This window comes from Hyperoodon ampullatus, assembly GCF_949752795.1.
Source record: "Hyperoodon ampullatus genome assembly, chromosome: 4".
Taxonomy (NCBI): Eukaryota; Metazoa; Chordata; class Mammalia; order Artiodactyla; family Ziphiidae; genus Hyperoodon; species Hyperoodon ampullatus.
In genome coordinates this window covers 175572536-175588768 of record NC_136917.1, presented here as the reverse complement: position 1 = coordinate 175588768, position 16233 = coordinate 175572536, and the positions used below count along the sequence as shown (strand labels likewise).

Sequence of the window (16233 nt, the reverse complement as noted above, 5' to 3'; positions counted from 1 at the left end):
AGCGCGGGGCTGGGCGGGGCTGGAGCACCTTGGCCTGGCGCCGCCGGCTGTCCTCGGCCTCCTCGTGTTCCACCACGCCCTGGCTCAGGTTGGTGTAGTTGGCCAGCTTGTTGAGTAGCGAGGACACCATGGGGTTGCTGTCCATCTCCTCCTATTTGAGGCCGAGACGTGGAGTTCGTGACCCCCCCAGCCCGAGACGCCCCAGACCGACCAGACCAACCTCCCAGCAGGGCTCCCGCTCTACGTGCCCAGCGGGTCAACGGTCAGGGCTCAGGGCCCCAGGGCTCCCCGGACGGCCCAGCCCCAGCCCCTCCACGGGGCTCCCTGAGGCCTCTGCCCGGACCCCAGGGCACCGTTAGGCTGGGGTCTTCTCTCGCGGGTACATGAAGGGGACAGCAGGGGGCGGTCGCCTACCTCGAAGAGCGCCATGCTCTTCCTCTCGAAGGCGTTCTCTCCGCCCACCTCCACGCTGCCGATGAACGGGCTGTTCTCCCCGGGGTTTCCATCTCCTGTGGGGAAGGGCTCGGTCAGATGTGAAAGGAATTAAAGGAGGCCACGAGGGGACTGGAGGAGGGGCCCCGCCAGGCGCTTCTCTACGTGCCCCGGACTCTTCTAAGTTACCTGTCGGGGGCGAGAGACAAGGTAGAGAGAACGCCAAAGGTGGCGCTGGGTCCAGGAACCTCAGGTCCCACCCCGGCCCTTTTGGGTCCCGCAGGACAAACAGCTCAAGACCAGCAGATCCAGACAGGCTGGCCCGTGACTGTCCACGGTGGGGACGGGGTGGGGACCGGCACTTGTACCAGGTGGCACAGAGGTTCGCTGCTTTGTTCTGACAGCAGCTTCAGGTTTCCAATTCCCCCAATCCTGGTGGACTACGACGGCCTCACTGGTGACCCCATTAGCTCAGAGCACAGTCCCCACGGGGAGTGTCACGGAGCCCACACGTAGGTGCACGGCTGGCAGGTGGCCCACCGCGGCCCTGCTGTCTCCGCGGCTGTTTCTGTCAGGAAGCCCTGACCCGCCGTCCCCAGCTAGAGTATATCAAGGCCCTCAGCGTGGCCAGGCCGCAGAGGAGCGAAGGGTCAGCCCAGACTCACCCTGGGAGCTCCTCCCAGATCCTGAAACGTGAGCCTTACCACGTGCTCCCAATTCAAAGCAGAGAGAAAAACCTCGATGGCATTGCTCTGATTCCCAGCCCTGCCCCATCCCACCGGATCAGGAGCAATGCCATCCCAGAAGCTGCCAGCAGGGACATGGGGTGAGCTCGGAGACACTGGCACCCCTACCTGGGCCCACCTGCACATCAGCCCCACCCACAGCCCTTCCACGTGTGATGTGACCCTGTATCAGAAGGACCGAGTGAGGACACCAGGAAAAGGCGCTCAAAACTGGCTTTTCTCAGGCCCCCAGGGGCCCTGGGCCAACCTGGAGCATGACGTTAGCGGGGAATCACCTGCTCACCAGGTCCCGTCAGGGGTGACACCCGACCTTCTGATGGAATCCCCCAAGTCCCCAGAAGGAAACCAAAGCCCAGACGCACAGGAAAGGGGAGACCACAGTCCATCCCCCGTGAACTCACGTGCCGGCCCCTCGCAACGGACACAGATGCGGGAGCCACTGGGGTCCAGGCATCGCCCCTCACCCCCGACTCAGCTGTCCAGTCCCCCCGAAATCCACAGACCCACGCCCATCCACCAAGGCCTCCCAGACCCCTCCCCGGAAGGTTCCCAGGGTCCAGCCCGCGGAGGCCACAGGGCAGGCAGAGCCCTGCCCTCCTGCCGGACGGACCCTGTGCCCCTCACTGCCGAGCCCCAGTGACCAGCTCGGGGGCAGCAGAAGGCCCGAGGAAGCCAGTGGCCGGGGAACCGCTTGGTGCAGGAACCACCAGCAGATGCCGGGACCAGGGGCGACACCTGGAGGGGACGGGGCAGGGACACCCCCGCGACCATGGCCCCACGAGCCACCTGCTCAGCACCATGGGGCAGGGGCAGTGCCAGGAAGAGCCGACCACCCACCGAACCAAGGGTCAAGGTGAACCCGAGGGTCGCAGGCTGACCGGCACCCAGGAGAGGACATGACTGCCTGGGTCCCCGGATTCCAGCACGAGGAGCTTGAAGCAAACCAAAGGAGCGACCGGCCCTCTTCAGAGGCCTCGGGGGACACGGGCCGGCTCCGGAATGTTCTGGAAAGAGGAAGAAGATGGAAGCAGCCTGATTCTTTCCATAAAGGACGTTACTGGGCCGACGGTGAAATCTGAGGAAGACTGCAGTCAATGAAAACGTCCTGACTTTGGTGACCGTACTACAGGGATCATGAGAGAAAACGTGCTTGTTTTAGGAAACACACAAAGGGCATCGCACCTGCTGCCTGTTCTCAGCAAATCAGGAAGGAACGTGTGAAAAGGGGGCGGGGGGAGGCATAAGGCAGGTGGGACCAACGCTCAGGCAGGTGGCACGTGATCCTGTGCCCTTGAAAGTTTTCTGAAGTCAACGTTCTGAAGTTGGGTCAAAACAAAGCTTAAAAAATGCAACCACATTCAATTAAACAAGAAATCACTCCTGAGCGCCCTCCACCCGCCCTGCAGGTGTCTTCAGGAGAGTGCCCGCCTCTCTCCCTCCTTCCTGCTTCAAGCGGGTTCCTGCTCAGCAGCCTCTTCCTGGTAGTAATGACTGTATTTTTCTGGTGGTAACGATCCTGTTTCTGGTAACGAGAGACAAGCGTTTCCGACTGGGTTTCTGGTGTAAACGGAAGCTGCAAAGAGCTCTCTGCAGAGCAGACTCTGGAGGACACGCAGGCCGGCTCTGTCCCGGTCAACAGGCTTCAGCCTCGCAGGCCAGACAAATTCATGGCTCCCAGGTCTCACGTTTCTCGTCCAGGGAGAGGTGGCCACCGTGGACAGGGCCTCCACTCAGCTCAGGCCCAGGTGCCCCTGCCGCCCCCGCCAGGAAGCACAGCCTGGTCCAGGGGGCTCCAGAGGGTCTGTCTGAATGCCCACCAGGCACGGGGCGGATAGGCACCTGCAACCACGTTCAATCCACAGAAGCAACATCCTTCTTGGAGCATCTGATGCTCCCGGTGGCTGGGAAAGTGAGACCATGAGCTCAAACAGGAGCTAGACAGCTGCCCATCCGCCATGAGGAGGGCTGGGGGTGGCCCGGAGCGGAGCGTTGGAAAGGAGCAGACTGCGCGAGAAGTGCCCAGGTGAGGGGGCCGAGGGGGCCGAGGGGGACCGCCAGGACCAACCGAGTCGAGGCAGGTGGACGTTAGTGGCTTATGTACACACAGGACGACCGTGGAGACCGGAGAGTGGGAAACGGTGCCGTGAACGCCCCACAAAGGCCAGGATGGCCCGCCCCATGGGGACACGTGTGCTGGGCATGTGTGCACAGGAAGCCCGGGGACGGCCAGGACTGGGCTGTCAGGCTGTGAGGCTCTGGTCTTCCAGCTCGCTGCTTATAACCAGAATTCACACACAGAGCGAGCACAGAGAATGGGGGAACGCACACAAAACGCACAGGAGGAACAGCAACACACGCCCCAGCATCTCCGTAAATCCCCCCCCGCCGCCGACCCCCCTGGTTTGGGGGCTGCACCGCCCACACCAGAGGTCACGGCCAACAGCGAGTCTCCTGATCCATCGTAAACCATGAGAACACGTTTCCCTTCATTTCTGAGAAGGCAGCCCTCGGGCATGCTTTCCAAAGCGCTGGGGGACCCAGCGGAAAGAGGCTCACGTGGGAGCCTCGGGCGGCCATCTTCTCCTCGACCTGCTGGAGCCGGGACTCTTGGTTAAAAATCAAAGGCTTCGGGCTTCCCTGGTGGCGCAGTGGTTGAGAATCCGCCTGCTGATGCAGGGGATGCGGGTTCGTGCCCCGGTCCGGGAAGATCCCACAAGCTGCGGAGCGGCTGGGCCCATGAGCCACGGCCGCTGAGCCTGCACGTCCGGAGCCTGTGCTCCGCGATGGGAGAGGCCACAACAGTGAGAGGCCCGCGTACCGCAAAAAAAAAAAAAAAAATCAAACGCTTCTACCTGAGGGACACACCTGCGATCCCATCCCCAAAATGCAAAACCGTCACAAGCTAGCCGGGTGAGCCTTAACAGTCCCTTACTTGCCTTCACCGCTGGAGAACACTCACATCTCAGTTTCTATTTTCCAAGGGAGGGGCAGGTTACAACTCACGTCTTCACAAAGGAAACTGGTACAACCACCCCAGGGCCTGAGCCCTTGGCACACGCTAGGGGCTCTGAAGGCCTAAGGCTCTGGGTGGACACCTCTCCCGCCTCCCCCGGGACTCTGATGGCACCCGGCACGACCCTGCCAGGCCCGGTCGCGGCTCTGAAGAGCAGGGGTCCTCCTCTGGCTGAGCCCCTCCCCCTACGTTTCAGGGAGGAGGTCGCTCACCTGGGCTTGCGCCCGCTGCAGACTCTGCTTGTTCACGACAATGAGGACCCAAGACAAGCCCGAGCAGAGGGGATCCCGGGGGCGCAGGGCCCGCCTCACCGGCCCCACCTCCTCCGTCCTCCTGGGGCGGGTCCCCCGTGGTGCCCCCACCGGGCACACAGCCCGGAGGTCACCGGGCGCCCTCGTGCGCAGCGGTGGCTGCCGGGCCGTGCGGGAGGGGCCCCCTGACGGTCAGGTGTCTTGGGCGTGCGGTCAGGTGTCCTGGGCGTGCGGTCAGGTGTCCTGGGCCACGCCGGCCGGGGGGGCAGGACCCACACCTGCTGTCTCCGGGCAGGAGCGCTTGGGGCCTCGTTCACCTGCTCTAACGGACGGGCTGGGCTGGGCCATCGGATATGTAGTCACAGAAACGGCCTGGAGGCCACGCGATTAACAGCCCCCACCACCACCAGAGCTGGCTCCCAGCCTTGCCCACGGGCGGGGCTTTCAGCCTGCTCGTTTCACGCCGCAGGGGCCGCCGGTGGGGCTCACCGCGCAGAGATCACAGCCTGATGCGGTCCAAGGTCACAGCCCCCAGCAAGCCCGGGACCCCCGGACCCCTAGTGTCCAGCCGGGCGGGCGCTGTGGGTGGGGAGGCCCTGCCAGGTTGGGAGGTCCCTCAGAGCCCAGCCACCTTGCATGTGACTCACCCCTCTCGTCACCGAGGAAGGGGGCTGATTCGGTTTTAAAACAAGGATCCTTCGGCCAGTAAACCCACGTGGAACCAACAAGGCTCAGAATCTCATCACACTCCTCACCACGGGACACCGTGTCTGGGAACGTCCAACCGGCGGGGGTGCCCGTGTGCTGGGGACGCCCGAGAACGGCCACGCTGTGGACGCAGCACCAGGAAAGCGGGGCCGAAGGTGCCCGTGGCCCGAGGGGACAGGAGGGAACTGGGGGTGACGCACAGAAACAGCTGACGAACACGGACATGCCCACAGCACCGCCCCACACACCGGCATCGGGAGGGCGGGCGCCCGCGCGCAGAGCTGCCCGCCAGAGAGTCCGGAGCCTGGGACAGGTGACCCCCACCGCACTCACAGCTGGTGAGTTCAAACACCCCGGGAGCCGCGGGCAGGCACCACATGGCCCGAGCGCCAGCCGCTCGGTTTACAGCCCCTTGGCCTCTGGCTGCACCACCAGCTCTGGGCTGCCGACGTGCGCTCACAACCGAGTTTTGCTTTTCTAGGACACAGCAGCCATGTGCCATAACTAACCTTTTCAAGCCTTTAAAATGTGTATTTACTGGCCCCCCCTGCAGCGCGGGCAGCCCCTCCGTCCCCCAGCCCCCCAAGTCACGGCAGGCTGAGTGGAAGGACAGATGGCTGGAGAGGAGGCGCCACAAAGCCAGGAGCCACTCGCTCCAAAGGCTGGGGAGGGGCTGCCGCACCTGATGACTCGTTTCCCACAGATGAAGTACGGAAAGCAGAAAAGAGGGGCTTCACGGCAGAACCTGACGGACACTCTAGTGCTGAGCCCCGGTGACGGTGGCACCTTGCGTGACGGTGGCACCTTGCATGCCGGTGAGAATTCACGTTCCCTCCGGGGCCTCCTGTTAAACCCACACCCCGCCGAGCCGCGAGAAAACCATCAGACAGATGCCAGTCGAGGACACCTGCAACACACCTGGCCAGCACCCCTCAGAACTGTCCAGATCACAAAAACTAGGAAGCTCTGAGACACCATCATAGCCTAGGAGTGGCCTGTTTAAAGCCCCCTCCCGTGCTCCTGGCACCCCCTGCGCTCGCCAGGCCCGAGGAGCCCGAGGAAGCCAGTGCTTCAGGGGTGACTCCCAGTGCGGCCCAGCCAGGCCTTAGTGTCCACCCACCTGCTGGTCTCCCTCCAGGTTCTAAAGAAAGTTCCAGTAACCTGCAGCACCTTTTGAACACGGCACACCAAGCCCACCGCCCCCAGAGGCCCGGGCGGCACCCTGCCCGGGGCTCCCAGGATGACTGGCCAGCAAGGCCGGACCACACCAGGCCCAGGACCCAGAGCTACAGACCAGCCTCGGCCCAAGACCACCGAGGAGCCCCCCCAGAAACGGGCGGGACAGCGTGTGCCTGGCAGTGAGAGCCCAAGGCCCGGGGAGCAACCGTGGCCAGGAAGGGGCGAAGTGGGCAGGGCATCCCTCCTCCTCCCCGTGAGGGGAGGCAGCAGAGAGCTTCGCATGAGGCCGTGTGTCTTGTGTCATCACGGGCGTCCTGAGAAGCCCCCGTGCCCGCAAGCGCCGGCCACACATCCAAGCGGACCCTCCCCATCCGGTGCAGGCCTGACGCAGCTCAGAGCACCGCTGCCTCCACCAGCCTGCGCACCCGGCCCTCGGAGACACACGGCCCCCCGCCGAGGCGGCCTCTGCTCTTCCCACCCGTCGTCGATCTGCTTCACCCACATCCATTTGGATGCCTGGTTTCTGGCTCCATGAAATGCAAACTTAACCCGGACCTGAGTAAACGTGGTGGTCACCAGGGACACCGTAGGAGCCGGTGCTCTGAACGAGGGGGCGGGACCAGGAAGCCGCCAGGAGAGGAGCGTGCGTCCTCAGCATCAAGAGAACGCAGCAGGGCCTTCGGGGCGGGAGGGGACGGCCCAGGCCAGAGAGGCAGGCGGGACGGGGGCGCCCGCTCAGGGGCAAAGCGGAGGCCGGTAGGCCCAGTCCCAGTGGTCTGCTGTGGACACCGGGTCAGAGCCCCATCCCCGCTGAGGGTCCCGAGCGCAGCGTCCTCCGTCTCTGGTCACAGCCTCCGCCAGCCCCACTGCAACCTCTGCGGACAAGGAGCAGAGAGTGACCTCTGAGGCTCAGAGCCAGAGGCATTCCCGAGGGTCAGCGGGGCCGGGCCTGCACCGAGGCACGGGCAGTGGGCAGCCTGCAGTCCTCCCCTGGGGCCGCGGGGCCAACTCCAGCAGAACAGTCCCACCTGCCAACCTAACAGTGCGTCCAACTGGCCGGCCCCCGAGGCTGGATCTTCTTCCAAGTGGTTCAGCACTGCAACGGAGTTTTTAGGTTCCACGACCCTCAGGGTTAACTAATGCCCTCTGGCCCTTGTCCCCTGCCCTCCGTGCTTTGCAGCCAGGATCGATGCTGGATCTGAAATCCAGCGGCCTGGCCACCTCCTGGGCCAGTGGACTCCCCGAGGGGCACAGCCTGAGAAGAAACCGTTCTGCATTCAAGCCAGAAAAAAAGGAAATGCTTGAGGCCGAGAGCTCCCGTGCTTTCACAGCAAGTTTCTGGCTAAAACAGAAACCCGTTCTCTGGCGAAAACAGGGGAAACACTGACAGGACAGGCACCACCCACAGCCTGGCCAGCTGGACGCGGCCCCTTGCCGGGGCACCTCCCAACGTCCTCTCCCGGAGGGCTGCCTGGCCCTCCCACCCAGGCCTCTGGAGCGAGACGCGCCTGCCCACAGGCGGGAGCTGAGAGGGTGGGAGGTGGATGCGCCCCTGCCCCTCGGACCTCCATGGGCCCATGCCCGACCCTCAGGCGTGGCCTGCGGGGGCACCTTGCCAGCTGGAGGCCCAGACGCCCAGAGATGCTACTTCCCAAGGGCCTCGCCAGGTGACCCTGTGCGCCTGGCCCCCAGCTGCCCCCACCAAGCACAGACCCCGCTGCCTGGGGCCAGAAGCAGCACCGTCCAGGCCCACGGACCAGGGCATGCAGGTGGCGGCAGGCCGGCTCCGCCCTACCCGAGAGTGCTGTGCACGTGCGCCTGGCACCTGGAACCCCGCACCTGGCGGGGCGTGGCGGGTGTCCGCTTGGAGAGGTGGGCAGGGCCGGATCACAGCACCTCTGCGAGGCCTTCCTGAAACGACACAGCCCTCACTTCTGGGAGCACCCTGCCACCAGCGCCCCCACCCCCGACACCAGGTCCAAGCCGAAACCAGAAGCAGGCGGTGCAGCCGAGGGGAAAGAGCCTGCCTAGCCCAGATGTGCCCCCTGCCCCGCTAAGCTGCCCCCACCACCCCGCAGCCCGAGGTGAGGGTTCTCCTGGGCGACACCAAGGACCGGGGTGCTCACAGACAAGGACTCAGGAAGGCTCCGGGCACTGGAGGGACACAGCCTCCCTTCAACCCGGACCAAGGTCACGGCCACCGCCCCGGCGTTCGCTGTTCCAACCAAGGGCCTCAGCCCAGCAGTCGGGCCAAGGACACCAGCTCTGGCACCTTCTCCTTAAACCCGACACTCGCACAGTCGAGACAACGAGGAAAGTACCGGGATTCTCGGCTACTAAGAGGCACGAACACAGAGGAACCAGCCAGCCACGCACGTTAACACACGTGTGCAGGCACACGGGGCACACGGGGCACAGCTGGGGAGCACAGCTCTGTGAGCTGCTTCTCCAGAACAGTAAGTGTTCCAGGGACTTCCCGCCCTACCAGGCTGGATGCGCTCCCTCCTGGGCAGCGTGGGCCTCCGGTGGACTCAGGGACCCGGCTCCCCGCCAGCCCTAGGTGTCTGCTGCCGACCCGACCTCTCCCTCCTCGGGAACTGGCCGTTGTGATCCCAGCCTGGGGGTGGGGGGAAGGGCTCAGGACGGCAGGGCCGGCCCAGCCGGGGCAAAGGCGGGAGGTGGGCAGCCGGGAGCCCCACCAGCCCCCAGGGGCGGCTCCCGTTACCGACTCAGGCTCCTGCCTGGCTGTGGTCAAGACCCTCCATCAGCGGGAAGAGGAAACCCAAGAACCATGTGGCGCGTCTCTCCTCTGATTTCGGCTCCACAGGATCCCTCCCCGGTGACCGTCCCGAGAGCCTCCCTGAGAACCCAGGCCTGACCCGTGGGCGCTGTGACCAGGTGGGGCAGGACACGGCCACCTCTGGGACAGGCCGGCTCCAGGAGAGGGAGACAGGCAGGAGAACCCCCGGGTCGGCGCGGGGCCCACATGAGGCCTCCCCATCACCCTGGGGGTACGTCCCGCTCACGTGGACTCGTGGGGTGCCCCCGCCTCGCAGACGGCGCCAGGCCACAGGCACATGCTGACCACGCGGATGCCCAGACAGGCTCAGCTGTGGGGCGGCTGCAGGCTGGTTAGATGGGAAGCAGTTCTGGCTGCGAGCAGCAAACGCAGGCCCAGGAGCCCAACACCCAGCAGAGACCCCAGCGCCACAGGCACACGAGCCACGGATTCTGGCCGAGAGCAACCCGAGCACAGGGAGCTCACAGCAGGTCACAGGGCCCACCCAGGCCTCGGGAAGCTCAGAAACAGAACCTCCACCTCCTCCCCATTGTGTACTCAGAAAGAAAGAGGAAACAAACCCAGCCCAGGGCCCCAGGGCCTTGCCACCGAGCCCAGCCAGAGCGCGGGCAGAGGCCACGCAGACGCACAGGCCCCAGGCAAGACCTGGCACCCACACTTCACCCCCTTCCCGGCCAGGAGCACGGCCCTGCAAACCCCCACCCCCCAGCCACAGGGGCACCTGGACGCGGCCCCTCACCAGCGCTCCCGGCACGGGGCTCCAGGGCCGACACGGTGCCAGGGGCCACAGACGGAGGAGCGGCCATGGATCGGGGGGCCAGGGAGCCTCATTCTTCGGCTGGTCCTGCTGAAGCTGCAGGCTTATCTGCGCAGACCAGACCTCTGCCCTGAGGAGGGAGTTCCCTCTTTCTCATAAAAGAAAGGTGTAACCCTTCGTGCTCTGCCCTCCGTGCCGGGCGGCACTGCCCCAGGGTCCCCCAGAAGGGAGCCCACGGCAGCCACCCGCTGGAGCCCGGACGGCCCCAGACCGTCACCCTGGCCGGCCTCACACTCCCAGAGCCGCTTGCAGACGCCTGCTCCCCGCAAGCAGCGCTGCTGCAAAGGGATTACGAGAGGGACACCCCCAAAAAGCACCTGGCTGCGCACACGGCGGTTGACACTCACGCCAAACAGCAGCCTCTGCCCTCCAGCCTCACGTGCCCGGCAATGCGCAGCCCTTCAGGGGGGAACGGGAGACCCACAGAGACCAGCCAGCGGCACCGTCTTCCCATCCGCCTGTGCCTCCAATGTCCGCCCCGAGCACGACCACAGTCCCGCTGCTGTGCCCCGAGGATACTGGCCCTGGGAAGGAACCCCCGGCCCAAGGCCACCCATCGGCCAGGGCAGGAGCCCGGGCCAACCCAGTCAGGTGCCAGGAGCTGCTCAGGTCTGCTCAGGACTGTGGCCACAGGCCTGCTGAGCAGAGGCCTCCCTCCCCAGCCGGGTCCCCCGGGGGCAGGGAGGTGCGGACTGCCCCTCGCCTACTGGGTCCGACCTGGCAGACGCCTCTGGCCATCCCGGCCGCCCCCTGCTCGGTCTGTGATGCCCTGAGCTGCAGTAAATCAAGACCCTGGGTGACCTTGGCCCTGGCCGGCTCTGGGCACACACAAGGCCCCTCACCCTCTCTAGGCAGGCCCCTCCTCCAACAGCCCCGCGAGAATCCCCCCCCACCAAGCGGAGAGTAAGCCCGCTGCCCACCTCCAAGCAGGGGACACATGGGATCAATTATTTGAAAATAACGGGGTCTGCACGCAGACCATGGGCTACGGGGCCGTTCTGGTTCTGATGCCTTGGCCGTGTGACTGTCTGGCCAGGGGGGGCCTCTGAGCTGCAGGCTCTCTGTGCGGTGGGGGCCCCGTGTCACTGGGAGCTGCTCTGCCCAGGTGAACCCACCTGCCTCCGTTCATAAGGTGGCTGTGGCCTCAAGCGCGGAGTGGCTGGCCCTGCAGACAAACCCTCTGCTTGTGTAGCCACCTCCAGTGACGTGGGCACTCGGGCCTGAGGCTGTCCCGGTCCCCTGGTGGGCCTGGCCGCACGAGGGGACCGGCGGGATTCAGCCTGTCTGATGGTGACAAGGACCAGCAGCAGCCTGTCCCCAGAAATGCAGCCCCCGGGATGGGACGGGGTGAGCCCGGCCTGAGACAGGCACCTCGGGGCAATGAGTCAGGGTCTGACGCCATGGGGCGCTGAGCTGGCCCAGGGGGATTCCATGGAAGGGCGGCAAGGAGCCAGCTGCGGTGGGGCTGTCCTGCCACGTGTGCGTGTGCGCGCGTGTGTGTGTGCATGTGTGTGTGCGTGTGCGTGCATCTGGGGGTGGCGCTAGGACTGCCTGGTGTGTGTGTCCTGGGCGGCCCCTGGCAGAGTGGAGCCGTGAGCTTGTCTGGGCTGTTAGGCAAGGAGAGGGCCCCAGAGGCCAGCAGGGCTTGCGTGTGGAGGGGCCACTGCGCCGAGCGTCCTGGGGCGTGTTAACTGCCTCTCTGCCCGGCGCCTCTTGGGGGCTGGGGGGCAGTGGAATTCCCTGCTGCTCCAGCACTTGGCGGAGCCCGCTGGTTGGTGATGCCCTGTGCACTGTTGGAGAATGGGGGACCCCTTCTCGCCCTGGGGCCCCGGGGGACCGGGAGACATACGGAACCATCCACTCTTCCCTCGGTGGATGAGGTTCAACCATTTTCAGGGGTCGGCCCTTCGGACAGCCTGCGCTGCCTGCGCTTCCTGCTCAGACGTCCCCCGCGCCAGCATGACGCATCCCTTCCTTCCTGGACCCGGTGGCGGAGCAATGCTCCACGGCCTCGGCCCGGCAGGACGGAACCTCGAGGCTTTGTCTTGGGCCCACTCTCCGGCCGCACTCACGTCCCAGCGCCCAGGGCCTCGGCTTTGCGCTCTGGCCACCCCAGCGGCAGCAGACCCTCGAGGGCAGCGGGCACACGCATCGGCACACAGCCTGCTCCCCGTGACCCATGAGCCCCGCAGGACAAAGGTGATGCTCCCAGAGCTGCCTGGGTCAGTGGCTGGGGGCGCGGGTCCCCTTCACAGGGGCAACAGAAGACCCCCGGGTGACCCACAGGACCTGAGCAGCAGAGCATGAAATCACGGGAAAGGAATCCAAAAAGAGGAACAACAAGAAAGGAAGAGGAAGCCCCAGCAGAGCTGCGGGCAGCTCCCAGGGAGGAACGGGCAGGAGACGGGCAGGAACAGTGGCCCTCCATGGCCCAGCCCACGGGCCCTGCGGTGGGGGGCAGTGGGGTCGGGGCCACCCCTCTGGGGGTGCACGTGGACCCCCCCACCTCACCGCCTGCAGGCCACCTTCCCGGCTCTAAAGCACCAACTGTGGGCCTGCCGACCGGACGCAACCAAGGTCAAAATAGCAGGGGCAGTTCAAGGTCAACACTTGGTATCGGCCACCGCACTCTGATGAAGGCCCAGAGCCTCCGACGGCCAGGAAACGGGCCCCGGCTTCACAGGCTGACAACAGGGCTCCCCGGCAGGCCCAGCCTGGACACAGGGACCAAAGGCAGCCCAGGCGGCCGCCCCGTGTCACAGGCTCACCGACTAGGCCCTCAGCCTCAGGCCGGGCACAACCAAGGCTGGTCCCACCAAGCTCTGGGTCAGCCAGGTGGGCCTGCAGACGTGAGCGCTGGCCCTTCCTCACCTCCCTCCCACCCTCGACCTGGCGTCCCACGCTCCCTATTTCCACGACAGCCCCAGGTACACCTCGGGAGGGTATCCCCAAACCTGCTTCACCAGCACCACCGGGAGGCCCACCCAGAAAGCCAGGAGCCTCCCTGGAGGTTCAAAGGCCGGCCATGGACTCAGGAAGGAACTTCAGTGACTCTGCGATGAGCGGGTGTGGCCACAAGCTGGACCACAGGGTAAGGGCCCCGCACGCGGGTCTTCAAAGGGGCTCCATCCAGCGGTTCCGGCTCCCGCAGGACTGTCCCACCAACGAGCAGAGCGTGAGGCTGCTTCCCAGGCTCCCCCTGTCACGCTGGCGACACAGGCCTGTCACGGGGCCTCTCTGGGCACCGACTGGTCTGACGGCTTGCGTTAAAACTCAGAACCCAGCTGAGCAGACCCCGAAAGGCAACAGCACGCCTGCCCGTGACCCCATAGGGGGCTCCGGCCAGTTCCCCAAGGCCTTCTGTGGCTGTCTCTCTAAGGGAACACGAGGACGAGTGAAGAACACAGGATTCCCAGGTTGAAGTTCTGAGCCCGCTTATCTAAGTGTCACAGGTGCAGCTCAGACCCTAAAGGGTTTGTTCAAAAGCATGCAGGACGCCCACACTTAGCATCTGCCGGTGCTCCTGCCTCTGAGAGCACACAGGCAAAGGCGGTTCTAGACAAGCCGGGAGAGGGAATGAAGTGTGATTAGGGCTGAGAAAGCAAGAGCCTTGGACTGAGGGCGGGCTGGGGGCTCGAGGCCAGCCGGGCAGGCAACACCACGGCCCTCCTGGCAGCCCTGAGCGGAGGCCCAGGGGCACCGAGCTTACAGAGAGCCACCGAGGCCTGTCCGAGAAGGAGCCAGCAGGCAGGGGGCCGCACACCCGGGAGGGCCGAGGGTCACCGAGGACACGATGGCTCCTGGTGGCCGGTGAAACGCCGCTCACCCACAAACGCCACACCGGGATGCGCTAGTCGGAGCCACAGTGAGAGAAAGGCTGGGCTTACGGACTCTGCCTTCAAGTCCGGCCTGGTTTCGGCCTCCGAGGCGTCGGCAGCCGTGCCCACTCCCACACCCACACCCACACCCACGTGCAGAGGAAAGCCGGCGGGCACCCGAGGGACGGGCGGGACCATGCCGACCCGCCCCTGCCCACTAGGACGGCGTGCTGCCCCCAGGGGGTGCCCGGCCTCTGCTGCCAGGCCCCAGGACCTGTGGCCTCCACTGACCGCGCCCCTTTTCCTGCCTGGAGCAGGACACCTCTTCCTCAACGCTGCAGAGTGACCCTCCATTTCTAGAGGGGCGCTGAGCCCCAGACGAAGCAGCAGACTCAGGGTGACCAACCTATCCGCTGCAGAGAAGCCCGGGCCTGGAGCCCAGATGATGGAGGAACAGGCCTGGTGATGCCCCCGCACCAAGAGAAAGTGAAAGTGCCAGAAACCTCCTGATTCCAGAGCGAGGCGGGCAAGGACCCTCCGCCTGAGTACAGCTCCCTTCCCCCGCCCGGCGGGGACCTGCAGCCCTTCCTGCTAAAGACCCCCCAGAGTGCGGGCCTGTCCCGGGGCAGCCGGGCTTATCTGACTGGCGGCCCTTTGCCCCACCGCCCAAGAGCAGAGACGAGCAAAGCAGAGGTGGCTGGGAAGGAAGCGGCCAGGCGCTCCTGCCCCGAGGAGCCTGACCACGGGTGGGGACCCCACCGGGTCACCGGGCCTGGGGGGCCTGGGAACTCTCGGAGGAAGAGCCCCTCCTCGGTCTCCATAGCTACCCAGGGCGTCTCACACCTCCCCAGGGGCCCACCCCGAGTGGGAGAAAGGTGCTTCCTAGGCCCCGGGGGGGGGGCCATGGGGGCGCAGCAGAGGAGCGCCCACCGCCCCTGAAGCCCTCGCCCAGCGCCTCCACCACTAAGCCTGGAGAGGGGGCGCGGCAGGCAGGAGTGGGGGGCGGTGAGCCGGGAACCACAGAAGCAGGCAAAGGGTGGAAACTAGTGAGGAGTGAGAGGAAGGCGCGGGCCGGGAATCAGGGGGAGGGGGAGCGGAGAGCAGCCCCACACCCCTTCCTCGGGCAACGTCCCGGGCCCGGGTCGCCCTCTCCTCCCTGCCACCCATGCCACCCCTTCCGCCGCGGCCTCCCTCCCTCCCCTCCCCCTCCCTCCCGGGCCGCCCCCTCCTCCCTCCCCTCCCTCCCCTCCCTCCCCTCCCCTCTCCTTCCCACCGGCCGCCAGCCCCGCGCAGCCCGGCCTCCGCCTTTGTCCCGCGGGCAGGTGCGGCCGCGCTCACCCGGGCTCGGGCAGTTGGGCTCACCGCCCTCGGGGGGGCCCGGCGCCTCGGTCTGCTCGGGACCCTCATCCTGGCCGCCGTCCGCCCGCGCCTCCACAGGCACCACGGTGAAGTTGGTGGGCATGGCTCGCCTTGGCGCCCCGGCCACTCCGCGCGCTCCCGCCGACGAGGCCGGACTAGGGCGCAGGGGCGGGGTCAGCGCGGTCCGCCCCCGCCCCGCCCCGCCCCACGTGACCGCACCTGGCTTCCCCGCGAGCCCTGGAAAAGTTTGCGCTCCCTGGGCGGGGGCGGGGCTCCTTCCGCTGAGGACCCGCCCCCAGCCTGCGCCCGGGCGCTGCCCGCGCCCCCGACCCCCAGTGCCGCCCCGCCCCCAGCGGCTGGCTTTCGGTTCCTGCACAGCCTGCTCCCCCGCTGCCCCAAGCAGGCCTCTGGCCGGTCTGTCCCCCTTGGCCCCGCCCGCATGGCCATCCCCCTGCCCGCAACTGTACCCCCCTCCGCCCTCACTGTCCTCCTCACCCCGAGAGCGGGACTGTCCACCCCGGCCGAGATCTGGTCTCCCCTCCCCTCCCCCTTGCCTGACTGAGGCTCACCGGGCGCTTCGTTTAGGGAAGCGCTTCCAGCTGAAGGGAGCCACGGTTAGCAGGGCGCCGGGTCCACAACGGACACAGCCGCGAAGCCACAAGTCACCAGGGCTCTGCGACAGGACCCCGCCCACCGGGGACCCCAAGCCCATCCCTGCTGGCTCGGGGGAGACCTCCCCTGCCCCCACCCCACTAGGTTCCGTCTGGGGAGGCCCCGGGAAGGGAAGCGTGCAGGCTAGAGCAGGGAAGGCACAAGGTGGGACTCCAGACCCAAGCCAGGCACTCACCAGGATGCCCCCTGCCTTGTAACCTGCCATCACCTGGTAGTTTCTTAAAGACACAGGAAATCTGTGTCCAAATGTCCATCAAAGAGAAATTAGTCCAAAAAGTTGTAGCATTTAGGTGCAATGAATCACCCCAAAACAGTTTTACAAAAATAAGGCAGAAATATAGGTGGTGTGGGCAAAAATGTTCACGACATACTGTAGCAGAATAATCAGACGCTCTGATCCTGTTTGAAAGTGCATGTGAGTGTCTATGGGCCTGAAGG

At 65.9% G+C, this 16233-nt stretch overlaps 1 protein-coding gene across 2 annotated transcripts in view; it reads right to left on the bottom strand.

Moving 5' to 3' along the window:
- Window positions 1-15226, bottom strand: part of SLC12A7 (solute carrier family 12 member 7) — a gene marked incomplete at both ends in the record, with an annotated part of 40570 nt that extends 25344 nt beyond the window's left edge. For both annotated transcript variants that reach the window (XM_079703713.1, XM_079703712.1), the window contains 3 exons: window positions 29-151; window positions 415-509; window positions 15103-15226. In XM_079703713.1, coding sequence (XP_079559839.1) covers window positions 29-151; window positions 415-509; window positions 15103-15226 — 342 coding nt within the window. The remainder of the gene's footprint in view (window positions 1-28; window positions 152-414; window positions 510-15102) is intronic.
- Between the last annotated feature and the right edge of the window lie 1007 nt (window positions 15227-16233).